This window comes from Protopterus annectens, chromosome 3.part1 (genome assembly GCF_019279795.1).
Source record: "Protopterus annectens isolate FY-2018-M chromosome 3.part1, PAN1.0, whole genome shotgun sequence".
Classification (NCBI taxonomy): Eukaryota; Metazoa; Chordata; order Ceratodontiformes; family Protopteridae; genus Protopterus; species Protopterus annectens.
Genome location: NC_056732.1, coordinates 206,160,948 through 206,180,991, shown reverse-complemented (window position 1 = coordinate 206,180,991; position 20,044 = coordinate 206,160,948). Strand labels below are relative to the sequence as shown.

The 20,044-nt window shown below is 43.4% G+C and overlaps 1 protein-coding gene across 1 annotated transcript in view; it reads left to right on the top strand.

The window, feature by feature from the left end:
• TOPBP1 (DNA topoisomerase II binding protein 1) overlaps positions 1-20,044 on the top strand; it is a 1,495,804-nt gene that overhangs the window by 1,290,046 nt on the left and 185,714 nt on the right. Inside the window, exon 21 of the mRNA XM_044066718.1 lies at positions 5,966-6,055. Within this exon, the coding sequence (XP_043922653.1) occupies positions 5,966-6,055 (90 nt within the window). The remainder of the gene's footprint in view (positions 1-5,965; positions 6,056-20,044) is intronic.

Sequence of the window (20,044 nt, the reverse complement as noted above, 5' to 3'; positions counted from 1 at the left end):
CAACAGAAGGAGGAAGCTACTACATGATAGAGCAAAATCCCAAAAAGGGAAGGCATCTCTGATCAGTATTAGCAAGAAACGTCGACCCTCATAAAATCATCAAAGGCCAGTTTCAAAAGAAAAATTGCCCTAGACACTAAAGATAACCACAAGGCCTTCTTTAGTTATGTCAGGATCATGGGCGGAAACTCCCAGATATGCTCTGAATTGTTGCATAATGGTACAAAATATGCCGAACCAACAGACATAGCCAACATCCTGGCAGACAGATTCAGCACAAACTCCCCCGCCCCTTCCCCCCAAAGGAGCAAATGCCTATCCCAACTGAATGTAACCTCCCTGACATCACAGATGCACAGGTGAAAGCTGCCCTCTCCAAAGCAAAAAGAAACCCAGCATCTATGGGACCGGACGGTGTCCCAGGCTGTGTCTTACACGAGCTCCAAGAAGAACTGAACCCTCACATTAAGTCACTGTTCAAACTTAGCCTTACTACAGGATAATGTACCCAAAGAATGGCGTACAGCTACAGTGGTCCCACTCCACAAAGGTGGTGCCACAACGGACCCCGGAAACTATCGCCCCATAAGCCTGACTAGTCTGGTCTGTAAAGCTATGGAGCGTATTATCATGGAACTCATAAACGAAGACATTGGGAGCCTCCAGACACTGGACCCTACCCAATTTGGCTTTGTTAAGGGCAGATCTTGCCTCTTAAACCTAGTTGATTTCTTTGAAACAGTTACCAAAGCCATAGATGAGGGCAAGGTGGTCCACACAGCCTACCTGGACCTCGCAAAAGCCTTCGACACAATACCCCACTCGGGCATCATAAATAAGCTTACCAGCTTAAATATCAACCCTTATATCACAAGATGGGTTGCAAACTGGCTCAGAGATAGAACCCACATGGTCAGAATCGCAGGTGCCATGTCCGAATCCAAACCAGTTACAAGTGGCGTCCCACAGGGCTCAGTTCTGGGACCTCTCTTGTTCTCTATATACTTCCCTGAGGTTCAGGCTAACACGGGGGGATTATGGCTGACCAAGTTCGCAGATGACTGCAAACTGGGGGCCATAATCGAATCTCCAACTGACACAAGCATCCTCCAAAAGGGTCTCACAGAGATGGATGCTTGGTGCCAGAGCCACGGCCTCAAGCTAAATGCTAAAAAGTGCATAGTCATCCCCTTTGGGAAAAACAAGCTGCCCACAAATTACCACATAGGTGGTAATCCATTAAGTACGGAAGAAATAGAGATTTGGGGACCAACGTAGATAGTAATCTCTCCTTTGATAATCACGTTGCCAAAGTGGTTAAAAAGACCTTCTATATAGCCCACCTTATCACGAAAGGGTTCACATCTAGATCAAGAGAGGTCATTGTGCCCCTTTACTCGTCACTCATCAGGCCCATAATTGAATACAATGCCCCTTTTGGGATGTACCTTACCCGACACCTGCAGCAACTGGAGGGACCCCAAAAGTACCTCACCAAGAGGATCATGGGCTACAAGCAGATGTCCTATGCAGCTCGACTAAAGAAACTCCAGCTCTACTCAGTTGCTTACCGCCTACTCAGAGGCGATCTGTGTCTGATGTACAAAGCCATGTCAAACCCAGAATTAATGGACATGCTCCACCTCAAAAAATCCAAGTCCCTTAGAGCTACACGCTCCAGGGACCTAAACCTCAGCACAAAAATAAATAGGACATGCTGGAGGGACAGATTCATTTCCCAGAGGCTCTCCTCACTCTGGAATAGAATCCCAGTTCATGTTAGACATAGCTCCTTGCTGACCCTCTTCAAGCGAAATTTGGACGCGTGGATGGGAAATCGCAAATTCACCCCTGGGATCTCTCCTGTGTCCCTGATAGACAGAGGCACAGTAAACTAATCTTAAAAGGGTACCTTCTGTGACCTACTTTACAGAGGCACTGTAGGCTAATCTAATAGGGAGGCGGAAGCCAAATACACTCTGGCTAGGCTTATAAATGCCCTAGGGCAGATAGCCTAGTATCTACCTATGAACCACTGGGTGTTGCGAATCATATCCAGAGGATATTTCGTTCCATTCAAGGAACATCCCCGTCGAACAAACTCCTTCCAGATGTTCCACCCGTGCAATGGGAGGAGGCAGCGCTAGAAATAGGAAAGCTGCTGAACAAACAAGTCATCCAACCAGTTCTCCCCCCAGACCAGTCTGGATGCGGTGATTACTCCAAAGAAAATGGGGGACCTCAGACCCATCTTGGATCTGTCCACATTGAACTTGTCAGTAACCAAGACAAAATTCCGGATGGTCATTCTTCAGTCGATCCTGCCTTTTCTGCAGCCCACAAACTGGATGTGCTCGATCGAGCTCCAGAATGGACAGACGCTCCCAGAGATTTCTTTGCTTCTGGCTGGGAGCCACTCACTACTAGTTCAGAGCCCTCCCCTTTGGTCTCACCACAGCCCCCAGGGTGTTTACCAAAGTGATGGCGGTTGTAGCGGCTCACCTGAGGCTCCCGGCTATTTAGGTCTTCCCATACCTGGACGATTGGCTCTTTGCTATCCCCCTCAGAGCATCTACTGTGTTAGGCCAGGAATTACTTCATCCAGTTAGCAAACAATCTGGGTATTATCATCAACCTGAACACATCTTCTCTAGAGCCGGTTCAGATTCTGGACTTTATTGGGGCACGTTTGGACACTCTTCAAATGAAGGTTTTTCTCACCCCAGACAGGATACACAGTTTAAGAACGCATGTCTTACAGATTCTTCATGCTCAATTCCCCATAGCCGCAGCAGTGCTCAGGGCATTAGGTTTCATGGCGGCCACACTCAATCTGCTGCCGTTGGCTTGCCTGCATATGAGAGTTCTTCAATGGACACTTGCGGGGACTGTATGAGAGTTCTTCAATGGACACCTGCGGTCCAGTAGTCCCTGTTAGACCTTCCTCTCACCTTTCCAGTGAGAATCCCGAGGGTATGCAGGGACTGCCTTCAGTGGTGGATTCAGTCTCCAGATAGCTTGAAGGGACGTTCCTTTCACCCTATTTTTCCCAAAACCACAGTAACCACGGACGCCTCCCAGATAGGGTGGGAGGCACTGCTTTGGAAGGACGGTCCAAGGCACGTGGTCCCCCTCTGAGGCCAAGTTGCATATCGATGTTCTAGAGATGAGGGCAGTTCTTTTGGCATTGCAGGCACTTCATGCCCATCTTCCTGTAGGGACGATTGCCATTCAGACAGACAACATTTCAGTAGTGTGGTACATCAACAAACAAGGGGGAACCAGATCTTATCCCCTCTGTGGAGATGCCATGAGAGTTTGGGAATGGGCAGTTTCCACCAGCCACTTTTTAGTAGTAATACACATTCCAGGGTGGTCCAGCATTCTAGTGGACAGGCTCAGCAGATCCATTGTAATGCCTTATGAGTGGTCTCTGAATCCTTCAGTAGCAGAACAGATCTTTCTAAAGTGGGGTCAGCCTTGCTGCGATCTCTTCGCATTTCCTTCCAATGGGAAATGCAGCGAGTTTTTTGCTCTGAATCCCTCAGAAGGGGAAGCCCCAGAGAAGCACTGGTTCATGCTTGGCCTCCCAGTCTCCTCTATGCTTATCCTCCACTCCCGCTTATGTCCAAGTTTCTTCAGAAAGCTCGAAGGCTGGGGAGCATGGTTATCCTCATTGCTCTATTCTGGCCTTGCCAGGTTTGGTTCCCCTCACTGCGGTCTCACTTAGTTGACCCTCCATGGACATTGGATCCAGTTCCAGATTTTCTTTCTCATCCCTCAGGGATCCCTCACCCAGATCTGGACAGTCTGAAGCTCACAGCTTGGCTGCTCCAGTTCCCATAATTATCAGGACTCCTGGATTGTCATCCCCCGTAAAGTCCATTTTGGTGGTGGCTCACAAATGCTCCACCAGAAAGGTGTATCGTAGCAAATGGAGATGTTTTTCCATATGGGCTGATCAGTGAGCATTGGACCCTTTCATGGCTCCTCTTTCAGCGGTCTAAGAGTTTTTGGCCAGCATCTTCCATCAGGGTGCTAATTCTTCCACAGTTAAGGTGCAGCTGGCAGCTATCTCTAATTTCCGTTTGGGGGTGAATGTCTTCCCTGGCTTCTTCCAAACTTTGTAAAAACTTTCCTTAAAGGGACCTTTCTACGTAGACCTCCAGTTAAGCACCCTACGCCTCCGTGGGATCTTACCTTAGTGTTACAGGCATTGGTTTCTGCACCCTTTGAACTGGCAGCATTGGTTGATCTTCAGTTTTTGACATGGAAAACTGTGTTCTTGGTGGCCATTACCTCAGCCAGAAGAGTGTCGGAGCTTCAAGCTCTTTCTATCAAGGTGCATTACATGATCTTTCACAAGGATAGAGTATCGTTGTGTACTAACGCATCCTTTCTTCCTAAGGTGGCCTCGGAAGCCAATATTAACCAAATGATAAATCTACCAGTTTTCTTCCCCAACTTCCAGAACATGTTCATATGCAACTGAGATTTTACCTACATAGGACAAAGCCCTTCCACAAATCTGATCAGTTATTCGTGTCTTATGCTAAACCCTTTTTAGGCAAGCCACTTTCCAAGGTAACAATTGCTCGATGGATTTCCTTATGCATTGCTCGAGCCTATGAGATGAAAGGTAGGTCCTTGCCAGGACAAGGGAAGGCACATGCCCACCCGATCTATGGCTACGTCAGCTGCCTTCTGGTCTAGGGTGTCTCTGGGTGATATCTGCTTGGCAGCTACTTGATCCTCATCTCATACCTTCATTTCTCATTACAAGTTGGATATTGTGTCTCGGAATAGAGCATCCTTTGGTTCTGTGGTGCTCTAGAATATCCTTCCATGAGGGCCACCCAGGAGTTTATGGTAGCTGGGGACTCGGTCCCACAGGTTGAAGATCAAATGAAGTAAACTACTTTAGATAAAAAAGTTATGTGCTCGCCATAACATTCCATCTGAGTAGTTGTACTTCATTTGTCTTCAACCCCCCCCCCCCCCACTCCTTCCCCCTGACCTTATCATGGATGCAGGCTGTGTTTTTACTTTGTTTAAAGTGTTTAGCCGTTGACTCTGTCCAGGTCAAGGAGTGTCATGGAGATCCTTGTTATGATAAGGTGATGTTGGGTCGGGTAGATGATACCTTTTAGGCAGCAAACTTGATCTGAAGGGAGACAGGGGGCCATGATGGGTAAGCGGAGGAGTCTGGAGCTCTAATCCATATCTGGAAAATGTGGCCATGTCGGATCCGATGTGGATCTGAAACCCACAGGTTGTAGACAAATGAAGTACAACTACTCAGATGAAACATTATGGCGAGTACATATAACTTCTTTTTCTTAGAAAAGAGGCAGTAGCCCAGAGGTTCTACTTTTCATATTTGAGCTGTTTTGAGTTAAACATGAAGGTTCGTTTACTGAATGTCTGCAGCTTAGTTAAGAGTATCAGGTAGGTCAGGTTTCAGATGGTGATTCTTCTAAAAAGAGAAGTATGGGGAGCATTCTGCAGGTAATCTGAGGGACATATCATATGTTTCTCCTAGTGGTAAGCACTCATTTTTTTCCTGTTTGATTCGGCATCTTCGTAATCTCCTTTTTCAGTAACAGAGATGTTGTGGTTGCTTGGCTCCCTACATGGCCCTCTTTCACCTCAGAAGCTGCTGTTTAAGTGGGGGTTGGCTGGTAGTCTTTGCCAGGTCCCTTGTTTGTCAGTCAGTGGCATTGCCACAAAACTGGTATTAAATGTACAGGCTGTAATGGTATGATCAATTCTAAGATTAGCAGTGTTACTGTGTACCATGTACATATAGTACAAGTGAGTAAATGCTACTCTGAATTTGACTTGTATATGTTTTTTCTTTGTGACTAGAAGGACTTGAGTATTGGTAAATTACTACAATTTTGGAGCAGAGCAGTGTTAATGAGCTTTGTAACTGGTGATCAGCTATTTTTTTTTTTTCCTGCAGGGAGCCTTCAGTGGCTGGAGGGTCATTTTATGCCTTGATCAAGCAAAGGAAGCAGGATTTAGACGTCTTCTTCAGTCTGGAGGTGCAAAGGTACAGTAATGAAAATGATGTACTTAATAGTGTTCTAAATAAAACTCGTGCAAATCTTCCATGCACCCAAACTAGCTGAGATGACTGAAAAGATAGGTTTCGGTGTTGAGCCCTTCAGAGATTTCCATATGCTGAGAGGAGCACTCATCTTTGGGCTTTCAAAGATGGTCTGCTAACACTATTTAGTTGCTTGTCAGATGAAGTCCCTTCGGCGAAAAACCTTAAACATTAATTTAAAGTTGTTTAAACTGTTTTCTTTTCTGAAAAACTACCACTTTTAAGCTAAGGATTTTTTGTCTGTCTAATGACTTCTATGTCCTTTTAAACTGGAGCAAACTTTTCTGTTTTTGTGGTAAAAAGTTATTTAACACTACTTTATCTGTGGAAAAACTGTTTGTTTTACTTTTGGGGTTGGGGAAGGCATTTAAATTTTTTTTCTGTGTGTTTTACTGGAAAAAGTTAGTTTTTTACTACTTTCTTCTTTTGCAAACTTTTGATGCTAAGCTTCCCAGGGAAACTAGCATCTTTGCAGCTGACCATGGAACAAAGTGCCAGTCCCTCGGCTGGACCTTCTTCCAGCCACAAAAAGAAAAAGTTAACTATATAGCTTTTGTCTTCACAACAAGTTGGTAATTTGCCACGGCTGCAGGTGGGTGACTTGCTGTGACTAAAACTGGTTCCTCAGACCACTAATCCTTTTCTTCTGGTTTTGCCAGTGTAGTACCTATAGCCACCATTAGTCAGGAGTTAACCATGTCTTCTGTGGCTGTTGGGGTCCCCTAAGTGAGCAAGAGCCACTTGTCGGTGATGGAAAAAGGGATAAGGAATGTGCCCCAGTCTGCCAAGAATGTACTGCCATCCTTGTGGAAGCTCTTGCTAGGAATATGTTTGTTTGCCCTAATGTTCCTACCGAGAAGAGTCATAAAACAAAACATTTAACTTCTCCTTTGTCAGTTTCTCTGGGCAAGAGTAATTTATTGGGCTTGGCTCAGGGTCCTGTACAGGCTGTTGATCCTTCTTATAAAGTGATTTCTGGTAAAAGAAAAAGGGATTCCTCTTTTCCTGAAGAGATTCAAGATGTGGAATTCTGTAGGTGAATGTGAAGGATCAGATAATTTTTTTCTTCAAGTTTCTGTTTCAGATTCTGAGAAGTGTGTAGTATCTGAACCTCCCTACGAGTGATTTGGTTTCTTTGAGGCTATTTCCAGAATAAGCCAGTGTTTTAAGTGGGAGAACAAAGAGGTTTCTCAGTCATTTAGAAATTGCTATGAATTGCTACAACCACATCCCCCTCCCTCAAGTGCTGTCAGCACTGGTGAATGTGTATGTAACTGCCTATGGTCTCATTGGCAGCCACCCCGCCTCTCCTCTAAGAAAGCAGATAGAATGTGAAGTCTTTCAAGTTTTTAAACACTAATCCCAGATTGACAAGGATAGTAAAGCTATTGATAATTGTTGGCAAAAAGTGTATGCTTCTGCAGCTTCAGTTTTTAGAATTCTGAATTATCAGATTCATGTGTTAAAGTTTATACTAAATAATTGTGAAGGTACGAGGCATGTTTTGCCTTCAATTTCCTCCTGTGAGGAAAATTCTGATTAGTGTAGTCTGTTTTCTTGTTTCTTGGGTCATTTGAGGTGTGTTTATGACTGTAGATAAGCACTAGTGCTTCCAGAGCTGTTGCCACTGGTACTATTTTGAGGAGGATTGCCCGACTACATTCTCAGAACCTTCCAGATTATGTCAAAAATGAAATTTTGAGTTCTACTTTAGACATGTTTAGTTTTTGGACCACTGCTGCAGAGGTTATCAAAAATGTGATGAGAGAGTAAGCTGATTCACAGAATTTCTCAGATTTTTCAGCTGTCCTTCTCTAAATTTTTCAGGGGATTTTCTGCTCACCCATCCAGTTTTGGCAAGAAACAAAATGAACAGTCTCAGCAGAATGCTGGTATGCAGATGTTTAAAAAGGAATGGCAGGAAGGTTCCAAAAGAAAGCTGGAAACCCCCTGAGCAAAGGACAGTCAAACTAGGCAGATTACTGTAAAAGGAACCTTGCCCCCCCCCCCCCAACAAGCGTGTGTGGGTGTGTCTGTGTATATATATATATATATATATATATATATATATATATATATATATATACACACACACACACACACAGTCTTTTATCCCTTCCAGAAAGTCTGAATCTCTATTTCTCTCTTTGGCAGCAGATTGTTTCAGACAAATTGTGTCTGAACGTGATCCATGTAGGCTACAGATGACAATGAGAAGAGATTCCTCCTTTTCAGGAGATTCCGGCTCATTTGCCAGATCAAACCCTTTCTCATCCTTCCTGTTCTACATCATGTACTGTTTCAGGGGCTAATGCAAGCAGTTCCTCCTCTTCAGCTGGGGAAAGGGTTTTAGTCAGGAATGTTTTTAGTGCGAAAGAACATTCCCAGAGACCAGTTCTGGTGTTTTTCTTTCCTGAATCAGTCTGTGATACTGCCTAAGTTAAAAATCCTTTCACTTCACAACCTGTTTACCCCTTCATCTTCAGTTGAGTTTATAGTAACCTTAGATTTAAAAGATGTATATCATCACATTCTTATTTATCCAGATTTCAGGAGTTTAAGGTTGTGTGTGTCCAGATCACGTCATCAGTTTGGGCTATCCATTGCTTCAAGAGTGTTCTCAGTGTCTATCTCATGTCATAGCTCATTGCAGGCTACAGGATATTCACAGTTTTCCATATTTAGATGATTTACATTTCTTTTCTGACATTGTGAAAAATGTTCTGCAATCTCTCACTTGGGTAAGAGATCTGCGCAGACTGAGATTCCAAGAGAACTTTCGAAAGCCTTTTTTTTTTTTTGACTCAATCACACGTTTATGTTTCTGTGGTGCCTGCTGAAATCTTCAGTACAGAGAGATTTTCTTCCACAGGAAAAGTAGAACTTTATTTAGATTTCTTCCAAGGGGTTTCCACTCAGACTTTGAATTTTATGATACATCTTGCAAGACCCCACATAAAAAAGATAGAATGGTATCTGAAGTCTTTTTGGTCCGATAATCAACACCCATTGTTTTTACAAATTCTAGTTCTGGGATTTGTGAAAAGAGAAATCACTTGGAGAGAGCAGATATTCTTTGAATCCAGGTCTTCCTTTCTCCCCTCCTGCCCCCAAAGCAGTCATTCACTACAGGTGTCCCATACTTTGCTTGGTGAGCAGAGTCAAGGGAGTTAAAAGTGCAAGGTATCTAGGACAACAGCCCAAAGCGCACACACACAAAAGGATATGCTAGTTCTTACAAAGGTTGTCAACTCTCTGCATCGTGTGGTTTCCAGGACCACTTTAAGTAGTCATTGACAATACCATAATGATGCTGTACATAAGCATGCACGAGGGAGTCAGATCTTGTCCATCTTGGTAGACTAAACATGTTAGCATACAGCACGCTGTCACTCTGTAGATATCTTACGTTCTGTCAGAGAAAAACTGTATGGCACACAAATTGAACAGGACCAAGGCAGACTGTCACGAATGGAACCTGGATCAAGGGGTCTTGCAAGATTTGATTCATCAGTGGGGAATTCCTAATGTAGATCTTTTTGCCTCCTCCCTAAATAATCATCTGGCAAGTTTTATTCCAGTACTCTAGGCAAGAAGGCCTAGAAGTCAGATACTGCATGTTCCTGTATGCACTTTCCTTGATATCCAGGGTACATCTGAAGATTCAGAAGGAATTGGCAAAGGTCATTGTGGTGATTCCCTTCTGGCCTAGGCAGCAGTCATTCTCACTTCTTTTGGAATTGGCCTGCACATATTGGATTTACTTACACAAGAACACGATTGTTTGATACAGCCTAATTCCAAACAACTACAACTGACTAAGATTCTTAACTCGTAGGCACCTGTTTTCTGAGTATATGCAGCAGGTACTAATGGATGCAGGAAAGCCTGCTGTTAGATAATCATATATAAGCAAATGCAGAAGGTTTTCTTGTTGATGCAAACAAAACAACCAGCACCCATTTTAGGGATAGTGCTTCTCTGTTTTCACAGTATTTGTGTGAGTCACTATCCTATGACCTGTCTAGCTTCTCAATTAAGATTCATTTGTCAGCCATTTCGGCATGTCTGTCCATGACCCACCCCTCTCTTTCAGTGCATTTTAATGTAAGAATGTTTGTGAAAGGTGTGCTTTATAAGAAGCCTCCCAGAAAACCAGTGGCTGCTCCTTGTGATGTTACTTTTGTGTTAGAGAAGCTAACGTGCTCCATTTGAACTAGCTCATCTGGCTGATGTGAGATTCATAACACAAAAAAACAGATGTCCTTCATGGATGCATCTGCAGTCATAACAACCGGGGTTGTCCTGTCGTCAGGCAGCCCTTCAGTCGGCCGGATTCCAAAGTCCGGGTCCGGCTTCGGCTGATGTCGCACTTCACCCGACGTCATCTCTGTTGGTCTTCGGGTATAAAAGCATCAGCCGACGCCATTTTCTTCTGTCTTTCTTGCCGCGTGGCGCCCGAAGCAGAAGCTGTTCGCAAGTGCCGGTCGGTCGGATCCAGAGATTACTTCTACCGAATACTACCAAGACTTTTAAAGCTAAGTACCCCGTTGGGGACTCTTTCTTGCCTCAGCCGATGTCAGAAAAAGTTAATAATTGTTTAACCTGTGGGAAACAAATACCTCATAAAGATTTCCACTCTTACTGCCTGCCTTGCTTAGGCCCAGCCCACGTCGAAGCCTGTTCGTCCTGTGCTTCTTTCAACCGAACGCTTAGACGTCGGTCGGAGTTTGCAGAACAGTTTTTCGGTTCTGATTTTGCGTACATTATGCCGTCGGATCCTCCGACTACGCATTCTGCCAAAAAACGCAAAGAAAAAGACCGACACTCGCGGTCCGCGGTTTCGCCCAAAACCATGGTTAAGCAAATCGAGTGTCTCGGTTTCGGCCGAAACCGAGAAAACTGATCAAAATACAGCTGAATCTACCTCTACATCTGAGGTCCCTGCTAACACTCTTGAATCGGCCTCAGAAATTTTACCCACTACTTTGCTTACCACTGACTTATCAGACACCATTCCCTTGGATGTCTCTACCCCAGCACGTGGTGCTGCTAGGCCTCCAGCAGCCATGTCCATTAAGGCCTTCGCCAGGGCTAAAGCAGCCAAGACTACTAAAACAGTGCCTGTTAAACCCCCCTCAACCAGGCCCTCTTCCAGTTCTCAAATGCTTACTTTGGCAGAAGATTTAATTTCATTAATTAGAGGATCTCAATCTCACCCAGACAGGGCCTCTCAGCCCCCAGAGAAGAGACCTAGGGCAGAGCCCCATGAGCCAGTGTCCTCTGATGATTCTGCTGATGAATCAGACATAACTGACCAGCCAGAGGCTCCTTTCTCCAATTTTGAAGATTCTGATGCTGAAGAATCCATTCCAGCTGCTTTCCCACCAGAAGAATTCTCCTTTGGGGAAACCTTGCATGCCATGCGAGAACAGTTCCAATGGCAGCAACAGGATTTTTCAGACTCCAGGAAAAGACTTAGGACTTTTTTGCACCTCCCACAGCACAGGCCCTTAGCTATACCTCCTGTTCTCTCTGTGGTGGATGATGCTTTCAATGATGTCTGCTCCGCTCCAGATTCTTTACCCCCAGCCCCTGCCAAACCAGACAGATTTTACAGGGTGCCAGATACTCATCACCACCTTTACAAGGCCCCTCTTGCAGACCCCGAAACTATTTCCCAGGGTCCCAAGGCAGTAGCACGACCATAGCTAAAAACCCTGTTCCTTCTGAAAGGGAAGCAAGGTCATTAGACAGATGGGGTAAAAGGTTTACACTTCAGCCACTCTCTCAGCTAGAGCTTTAAACTGTCAGTTTCACATGATACAATACCAAGAGTTTATGCTTGATCAGTTAACTAAAAAGCTAACCACTGATGAATCTCTTGATAAGAAATATGTATTAGAAATGGTAAATAACATACAGCAAGTTAGTAACCACTCTTTAAAATGTGGCTATGATGCACTGGAGGCTTCATTTAGATCAGCCATGACTGGCACTGTAATTAGAAGGCATGCATGGCTAAAGGAGCAAGCTTTACCGGATCATGTTAAATCTAAATTGCTAGATGCTCCTATGGATAAAACAAGTTTGTTTGGTACACCTGCCCAGCAGGTTATGAAGAAAATGGAAGAAAAGGCAAAATCAGTCCAGACAGTTAAAGATTTCTTGCAGGTCCAACCCCCAAGGTTTAGCAGGAACTGGCCTGCCAAAAATTGGTCCTTTCCTGACTCCACAAGACCTCAAAGGGGCAGGAATAGACGTTCCAGAGGCAGAAACCAATCCAGAGGAGGTGCCTACAGAGGACGACAGTGGCAAGGTAACAACAGAGGCACAGACTCAACACCTGCCACTACATCAACACAGCCACAGTGACTTAATCCTAAACCCGCCTACCAGGGAACAAATAGCAGCTCCTCTAGGCGGAAAGCTAACCTTATTTTTAAAAAACTGGCACCACATAACAAAGGACAAGTGGATTTTACGAACCATAGATCAAGGTTACCGGTTCCACTTCCACACTTTACCAGACAAAAGAGGAATGCCAAATCTACCTCCAAATCAAAAGACAGAGGCTCTACAACAGATAATGGAGTTAGCAAACATGAGAGCTGTGGAGAAAGTGCCAACAGCAGAGCAAGGAAAGGGGTTCTACTCCAGACTATTCCTAGTTCCAAGAAAGGAAAAAGTTGGAGACCAATTCTAGACCTGTCCACCCTGAATACTTACATCATTGTCCCAAAATTCAAAATGCTGACCCTACAGCAACTTCTTCCCATGCTGGGCAAGGAGTGTTGGCTGGTAACTCTAGATCTCAAGGAGGCATACCTGCACGTCCCCATTCGACCAATCTGCAGAAGATACCTCAGATTTCTTGCAGGATCAGAGCACTACCAATTCTCAGCATTGCCCTTTGGCTTATCTACTGCGCCCAGAGTATTCACAAAATGCCTGGCATCAGTAATCGCCCATTGCAGACTACAGGGAATTCAAATTTATCCATACCTGGACGACTGCCTGATACAAGGAGACAACAAAAGCAAGCTGACAACAGATTTACAAAGGGTCATTTACTCACTTCAAGCACTGGGATACACAGTCAATTTACAAAAGTCAAGACTGATACCATCCCAGACAAGGACTTTCCTGGGAGCGGAATTGGACACAGTAAGACAAATGGCATTCCTAACCACAGAAAACAAAAGAACTCCCTCTTTACTTCTTGGCACTAACAAAACTGAACAAGTTAACAGCAAGAAAGGTACTGCAGGCCTTGGGTTTCATGGCATCATGCATAATCTTGGTTCCATTTGCCAGACTACATATGAGAAAACTACAGTGGTACCTAAAGAATTTATGGTCCCAACACAGACACAGCCTAGAAACGGAAATCCCACTAATACCATGCTTAAAACAGGAGTTCCTATGGTGGGCTCAGGCATGCCAGTCAAACCCAGGCCTGCCCTTTCGCAAGGGTCAAGTAAGCCAGACCATCACAACAGATGCTTCAGACCTAGGATGGGGGGCGCATATGCTGGACAAATGCGTACAAGGATTGTGGACACAGGACCAACTTCACCTGCACATCAACCTAAAAGAAATGCTGGCAGTAAAACTGGCAATCCAAAAGTTCAGACCATTTCTCAAGGAGGACCACTTGATGATAAGGACAGACAACACCACAGTCATGTGGTACATCAACAAACAGGGAGGCACTCATTCTTACCCCTATGCAGAATGACTTTGGAGCTGTGGACCCTGGCACTCAGCTACAACATCCAGTTACAGGCAATATTTGTGCCAGGAAAAGAAAACTCTCTAGCAGATATGTTAAGCAGGACCACATCGGATGCCCACGAATGGCAGCTGCACCCGGATATCTTCAAGACCATCTCGAAGAAATGGGGAATGCCTCAGATAGATCTATTCGCATCACCTTTCAATCACCAGCTCAAAAAATTCTGCACAAGGACATTCCACCCACTAGCATGGAAAGTGGACTCGCTCTCCTTCAGCTGGAAAGGCCTAACAGCATATGCATTCCCACCTCTTCCCTTGATACACAAAGTATTACTAAAAATCAAGGAGGAACGTCCAAGGATAATCCTGATAGCTCCAAACTGGCCAAGACAGCATTGGTACCCACTGCTGAGGAGCATGTCTCGGAACAATATGTGGCCAATACCTCTGATGCCTTTGAAGCTAACTCAGAACAACTTCAGCACCATGCATCCAAACCTAAAAACGCTGCAACTGACTGCATGGAACATCACATAGCAGCTGCTAATACAGAACTTTCACAAAGAGTTAAAGACATTATTCTTGAAGCACGCAGGCCTTCAACTAGAAGGAATTATGCTGGGAAATGGAAAAGGTTTGTCATTTGGAGTTCTGAAAGAGGAAAAGATGTATCAAACATAGATATGCCTAACATTCTGGAGTATCTGGCCGAACTACTTCATTCAGGCCTGTCCTACTCCTCCATCAAGATTCATGCATCAGCTATTTCAGCAGAATACAGCTTTGATCCACCTGTTTTTTCACACCCTTTGCTCAGGCAGTTCCTCAGAGGAATCAAGAATGTAAAACCTCCAAGGAAACCACCATTGCCAGCTTGGGACTTGAACTTTGTGCTAGAAAAATTGACACTATCACCTTTTGAACCAGCAGCAACAGCAGACCTACAACACCTGTCATGGAAAACTGCTTTCCTACTGGCAATTACTTCAGCAAGGAGGGTTTCAGAACTACAGGCCTTAATGGCAGTGCAACCCTTTCTAATCTTCCACCAAGATAGAGTGTCCATGAGGACTAATCCTACATTTATGCCTAAGGTGGTATCCAGAGTGTCTTTAAACCAAGCAATCCACCTACCTACCTTCTTTCCCAACCCACAAAACAGAGGGGAAAGAATACTGCATACCTTGGATGTACATAGACAGCTACGCTACTACTTGGACAGAACAAAAATAGCAGAAAGACTGACCAACTTTTCGTAGCCTATGCAACAGGAAGGGAAGGAAAAGCTATTTCCAAACAGACAATCTCCAAATGGATAGGAAATTGCATACGATTCTGTTACTCCTTCCATGGAAAACCAATTCCACAGAACATAAGACCTCATTCTACAAGGGCAACAGCCACTACCACAGCCTTCTTACGAGGAGTGGCTACCAAAGACATTATTGAGGCGGCTACTTGGACCTCCGTGCATACATTTGCCAAGCATTATAATTTACCTCTATATTCCAGATCCCGAGCAGGGTTCGCCACTGCTGTTCTGCAAGGGATCCTAAACACACCATAATCTACTTTTATCCTCCTCCCCTAGTTGGCTATGGTATTCTACCCAGTTGTTATGACTGCAGATGCATCCATGAAGGACATAGTACAGTTTTGTACCTACCATAAATGTAGATGTCCGAATTGGATAGCATCTGCAGTCAGGATTACCCTCCCTCCTTCCCCTCTGTGGTACTCCTAGGGTGTTTACCCTTCTAATAGCTAGCTAGTGGGGGGATTTCTTTCATGGTGTATTTGTTTGTATTTATGTACATACATGCTTATTTTTGTGTTTACCTCTATCTTTTGGAAACATTGGCATCTATCCAAAATGTTTAGCCTTCTATAGGGCTTCTGGCATCTGGGGCAAGAAACACTGAAGAAAATGGCGTCGGCTGATGCTTTTATACCCGAAGACCAACAGAGATGACGTCGGGTGAAGTGCGACATCAGCCGAAGCCGGACCCGGACTTTGGAATCCGGCCGACTGAAGGGCTGCCTGACGACAGGACAACCCCGGTTGTTATGACTGCAGATGCTATCCAATTCGGACATCTACATTTATGGTAGGTACAAAACTGTACTTTTTGCTGATTGCTCTGACCTCTGCATGAAGAGTATCTGAGTTACAAGCTCTTATGGTGGGTCATCCTTGTTTCATTTTTCACAGAGATCCAAACTCACTGTTTCCCTGTTTTTTTTTTTTGCTGGAACCTAAAAGTGAGGGAGAAAGGTAGTTCATACTTTAGATGTCCACAGACAACTTGGATACTATCTTGACAGCATTTAGAATCTGTCAGTTATTTATTTCCTTCCCATACTGAACTCTTGACAAAAGTGTACTCAAGGCATTTATAACTGCTGATTGTTCTGTTACTTTTTCTCTATAATTACATTGGTAATGCCTACTAAGCAGTTGGTTGATAAAACTGATTTTCTGATACTCAGAAACACACCTGGCTCGGGTCTGTCCCGCTTTGTCCTCTCTCACTGTGCTTGGGCTTTCTCCATTTCCCTACTCTACTCCCAGTTCCCACCTGTAGATCAGAGGGTAGCGTGTGTGTGCTATTCCTTTAAGAAGCATGCGAGGCTGTGCATGCACGTATAAATTCCAGACACGCGCAGTCCCAAGTACCATTTTGAAGAAGCAACCAATGTGTAAGCATGTATAATCACAACAGTTAGTTTGCATATAAGTTACTTAGTCATAGTCAAATAAGCTTTACAGTAATATGTTTGTATAGAATAAAGATGCTTAAACAGAACTCACGAAGACTCGTTTATTCGTGTACCAACACGAAAGCGACACCACCCACGCCCAGGGTTACAACTATATTTATACCTACACAAGACCCTCCCATTAATACATAACCCCTTCCTTCCTGCTTGAGTAAACACTCCAATTCATTAGCCATCCTTTACCTTCTATATAACTTCCTGTACTTCAAACATTATCTTGAAACAGTCACTTTCCATTATTTAATTAGCACCATTCTCCTCTCTATCACCTTTCATCTTCTAGAGATAGCTATTAATAATTTTCATTATCTCTACTAAACATGTTGCTCATATATCTAACTACCCCTTTTATTGATTCACCTCACATGTTGTATAACATCTTTCACACCAACTCTAAAACTCCCTACTATTGCTTATTCTACATACATTATCTGCCAACCCTTGCCAGACAAAACTGCATCCATCTTTAACTTACCTCTCTACTTCCTTTACAAGTGTAAATCTGCATACTTCACCACTTACTCTTTCAAGCTTAAATACAAACCCAATATGAGCTTGCCATTATGCTTGTTAGTTTATTTACATTAAGAAATTATTTCCCTACTTGGTGACGTACACCCTAACCCAACCCATACCCTTCATCTCTGCCATCTTCCTGTACATCTCCTACAGCTGTATCCCCAAGAAACCTAAAAATCTCCTCCATCAGTATCCAAAGTATAGTTAACAGAGTAGCTTATTATTCTCCTGAGATTGTCATCCTCACTGAAACTTGGCTTAAGCCACACATAAGAGAGTCTGAAATTCTTTCCCAGGCTAGAATATTATACATGGTGATAGATTAAACAAAAAGGCTGGTGGGGTAGCCATCCTGGTTTCAAACCACCTTGCTTGTCTGCCCCTCGTGCTTTGTCCCAGTTAATTTTCACTGTGCAGATATACTAAGATCTAACCTGAAACTAATAGAATCCTAAGTATCATTGTCCTGTATACATCCCTCCAGGTACAAATATCCCAATCCTGGAACACATCCTTAAAGGACCACTATGGGAAAATAAAAAAGATGTATTTTTTTTTTTTAACTTTTCCTTATTTTCAGGTTTGGCTCATTGCAAACCTGTATGTACTAGACAGAAGTTGTCACTACTCATTTTATTCTGTTTATAACCCTGACTGCCATCCTGGGGGCAGACATCCTGAAGAGTTTCTTTTCTTCTAAAGAAAAATCTTCCCCATGATATACACTGCAAGTCTACTGTTCCTGAGATCACAGTGCCCATAGCTGGGCTGTGATGGCAGTTCCCATTCACTTAGAATGGAAGCACACAACAGCAGCTAACTTTGAGAGGCCTCCTTGAAAGTATCATGTACTGTCATGCAGTGCGTCTTACAAATGTGTTTCCTACTGATGTGTTACACATTATGTGAACAAAGCTTCCAGAACTAGCAGCTCATTGCTGAGAAAACCGACTTTTTTAGTAATTCGGCTTTGATCTGCTTCTGTTCCTTCTCGTTACTCCTTCCATATTCCAACCCTCAGCTAGCAAGAGTATCACATTTCCTGCCCTGCAAGGTTTAGCTATTTTAGTCAGCTTTGCATGACAATACTCATCAGATTAGCTTCCAGTCTGCCTTGTGTGCCAGTGAAAGTGTTCCCTCACCTCTCTCCTTACTCCTGTCATCTGAACAGCACTTTTCCAGTAAATCATGTTACAAAAATGGTTTTAGCAATCCATAATATAAAGGTGTCTTGAGTATTCCTCTGAACATGCCTGTAACATACTCAGATTACAATTCACCTCAGCCACAGACACAATTGGCTCTGTCTGCAAATTAGTACTCCAGTCATAAAGAATACTCATATTTGCATTACATACAATTGCAGTTTTCTACCTTGTTATTCCTTATATCACTGTCTCCTTATAGTTGTGGGTACTACTGTTTTTGTATACACATACTCATTGGTGGTATGCCTTTGAAGCAACTTAATATAGTCTTTCCTTCATGCATATCATACTCACTGTTCTGAACCAGTGTGCATACTGTTCTTGCTCAGTCTCAATACTGTTGTCCATTGCAGGCTGCCACAACAAGTTTCTGTACTCACCGATCTCCAAACTTTCACACATTTCCTCAAGAAGCTAGGTAAACCAGACTACCTCCAACAATATCTTTTATATTACAGTAATTTGTTATGTAACTGTGATTGTTGCTTTTCTTATAGCAGGGATCAAGCTTGAAAGGCCATTTTGCCCAGGAATATCCACAAAGAAAATGTGGTTACACATAGTAGAATTATACAGAAACATCAACTCATGTGTACCATAGGGGTGTGCTATGGTTTCATAAAAAAGAGAGAAAAGATCAAACTTTGTTTTTTTTTAAATAGCTGAGCTGGAACATCAAAGTAAGGCAATCTAGCTAATGTACAAACTTCCCAGGCATCAACACTGCATAAAGACAATGCTTATAATAGATTCTCTAAGGTTAGAAGCCAGATCAGTTATGCAGATAAGACACCTTTCAGTTATCTTAGCATCTACAAGTGCATAACTTGTGAAGTCTGATGAATAACAATGACTCTGGATTTCAGTACAGGAAGGGGCCAGTTGAGCTAACAGGTATCATGCTGAGGAGATTAATTCTTTATGCAGACATCAAGACTCCTCAGTGCAACTTCAATTGACTGTTCAGCAACAGAAGATGATAAAGGAGGTGTGATGCATATACATGGGAACCCTAAGTCCCAGACAATGGCTTAGCATTTTCACAGGAATCCTAAAAATAGCATCAGATGAGGTATGAGCAGAATAACAGAGGACGCCAGTTTTTAAACTGAAAATACTCATTAATATTCACTGGTACTTGTGTCACAAAACAGCTATATCTGAGCACGGACAGGACACCAGAAAGTAGCTCAAAACAAATTTACATCCATATTTGTGCAATCTCCGTTCCACTGTACCATCTGACTATCAGTTGCATCTTTCCTTACATGTGTACCATACAAACTGTAACAGCACAAAAGGCACATCACCAAAATGGAAAGCAGGCATAATGGGTGACACTGACAATATTGACACCAAATTGTGGCTTTTATATACAACTGTGAAATATACTAAAGAACAGTCAACAAATTCATCTGCTCCCTGCATCAGACCACATAGCAGTATCATTCTGGATTCCAGGTACACTTATCGCCACTATGTAATCCACCAGGTATGCACACTTACTGATCTGATGAAGTTCAAGTGATTTAACTCAGTGGTCTCCAACCTTTTTTGCACCAAGGACTGGTATCAATGTAAGACAATTTTCCATGGACCGTCCATCTTGCGGCAGCATAATAAAGTAGATATTTATTTATTTGACATTTGTTTAATGAGGCCAGACCCGGGGAGAAAAGCTGTA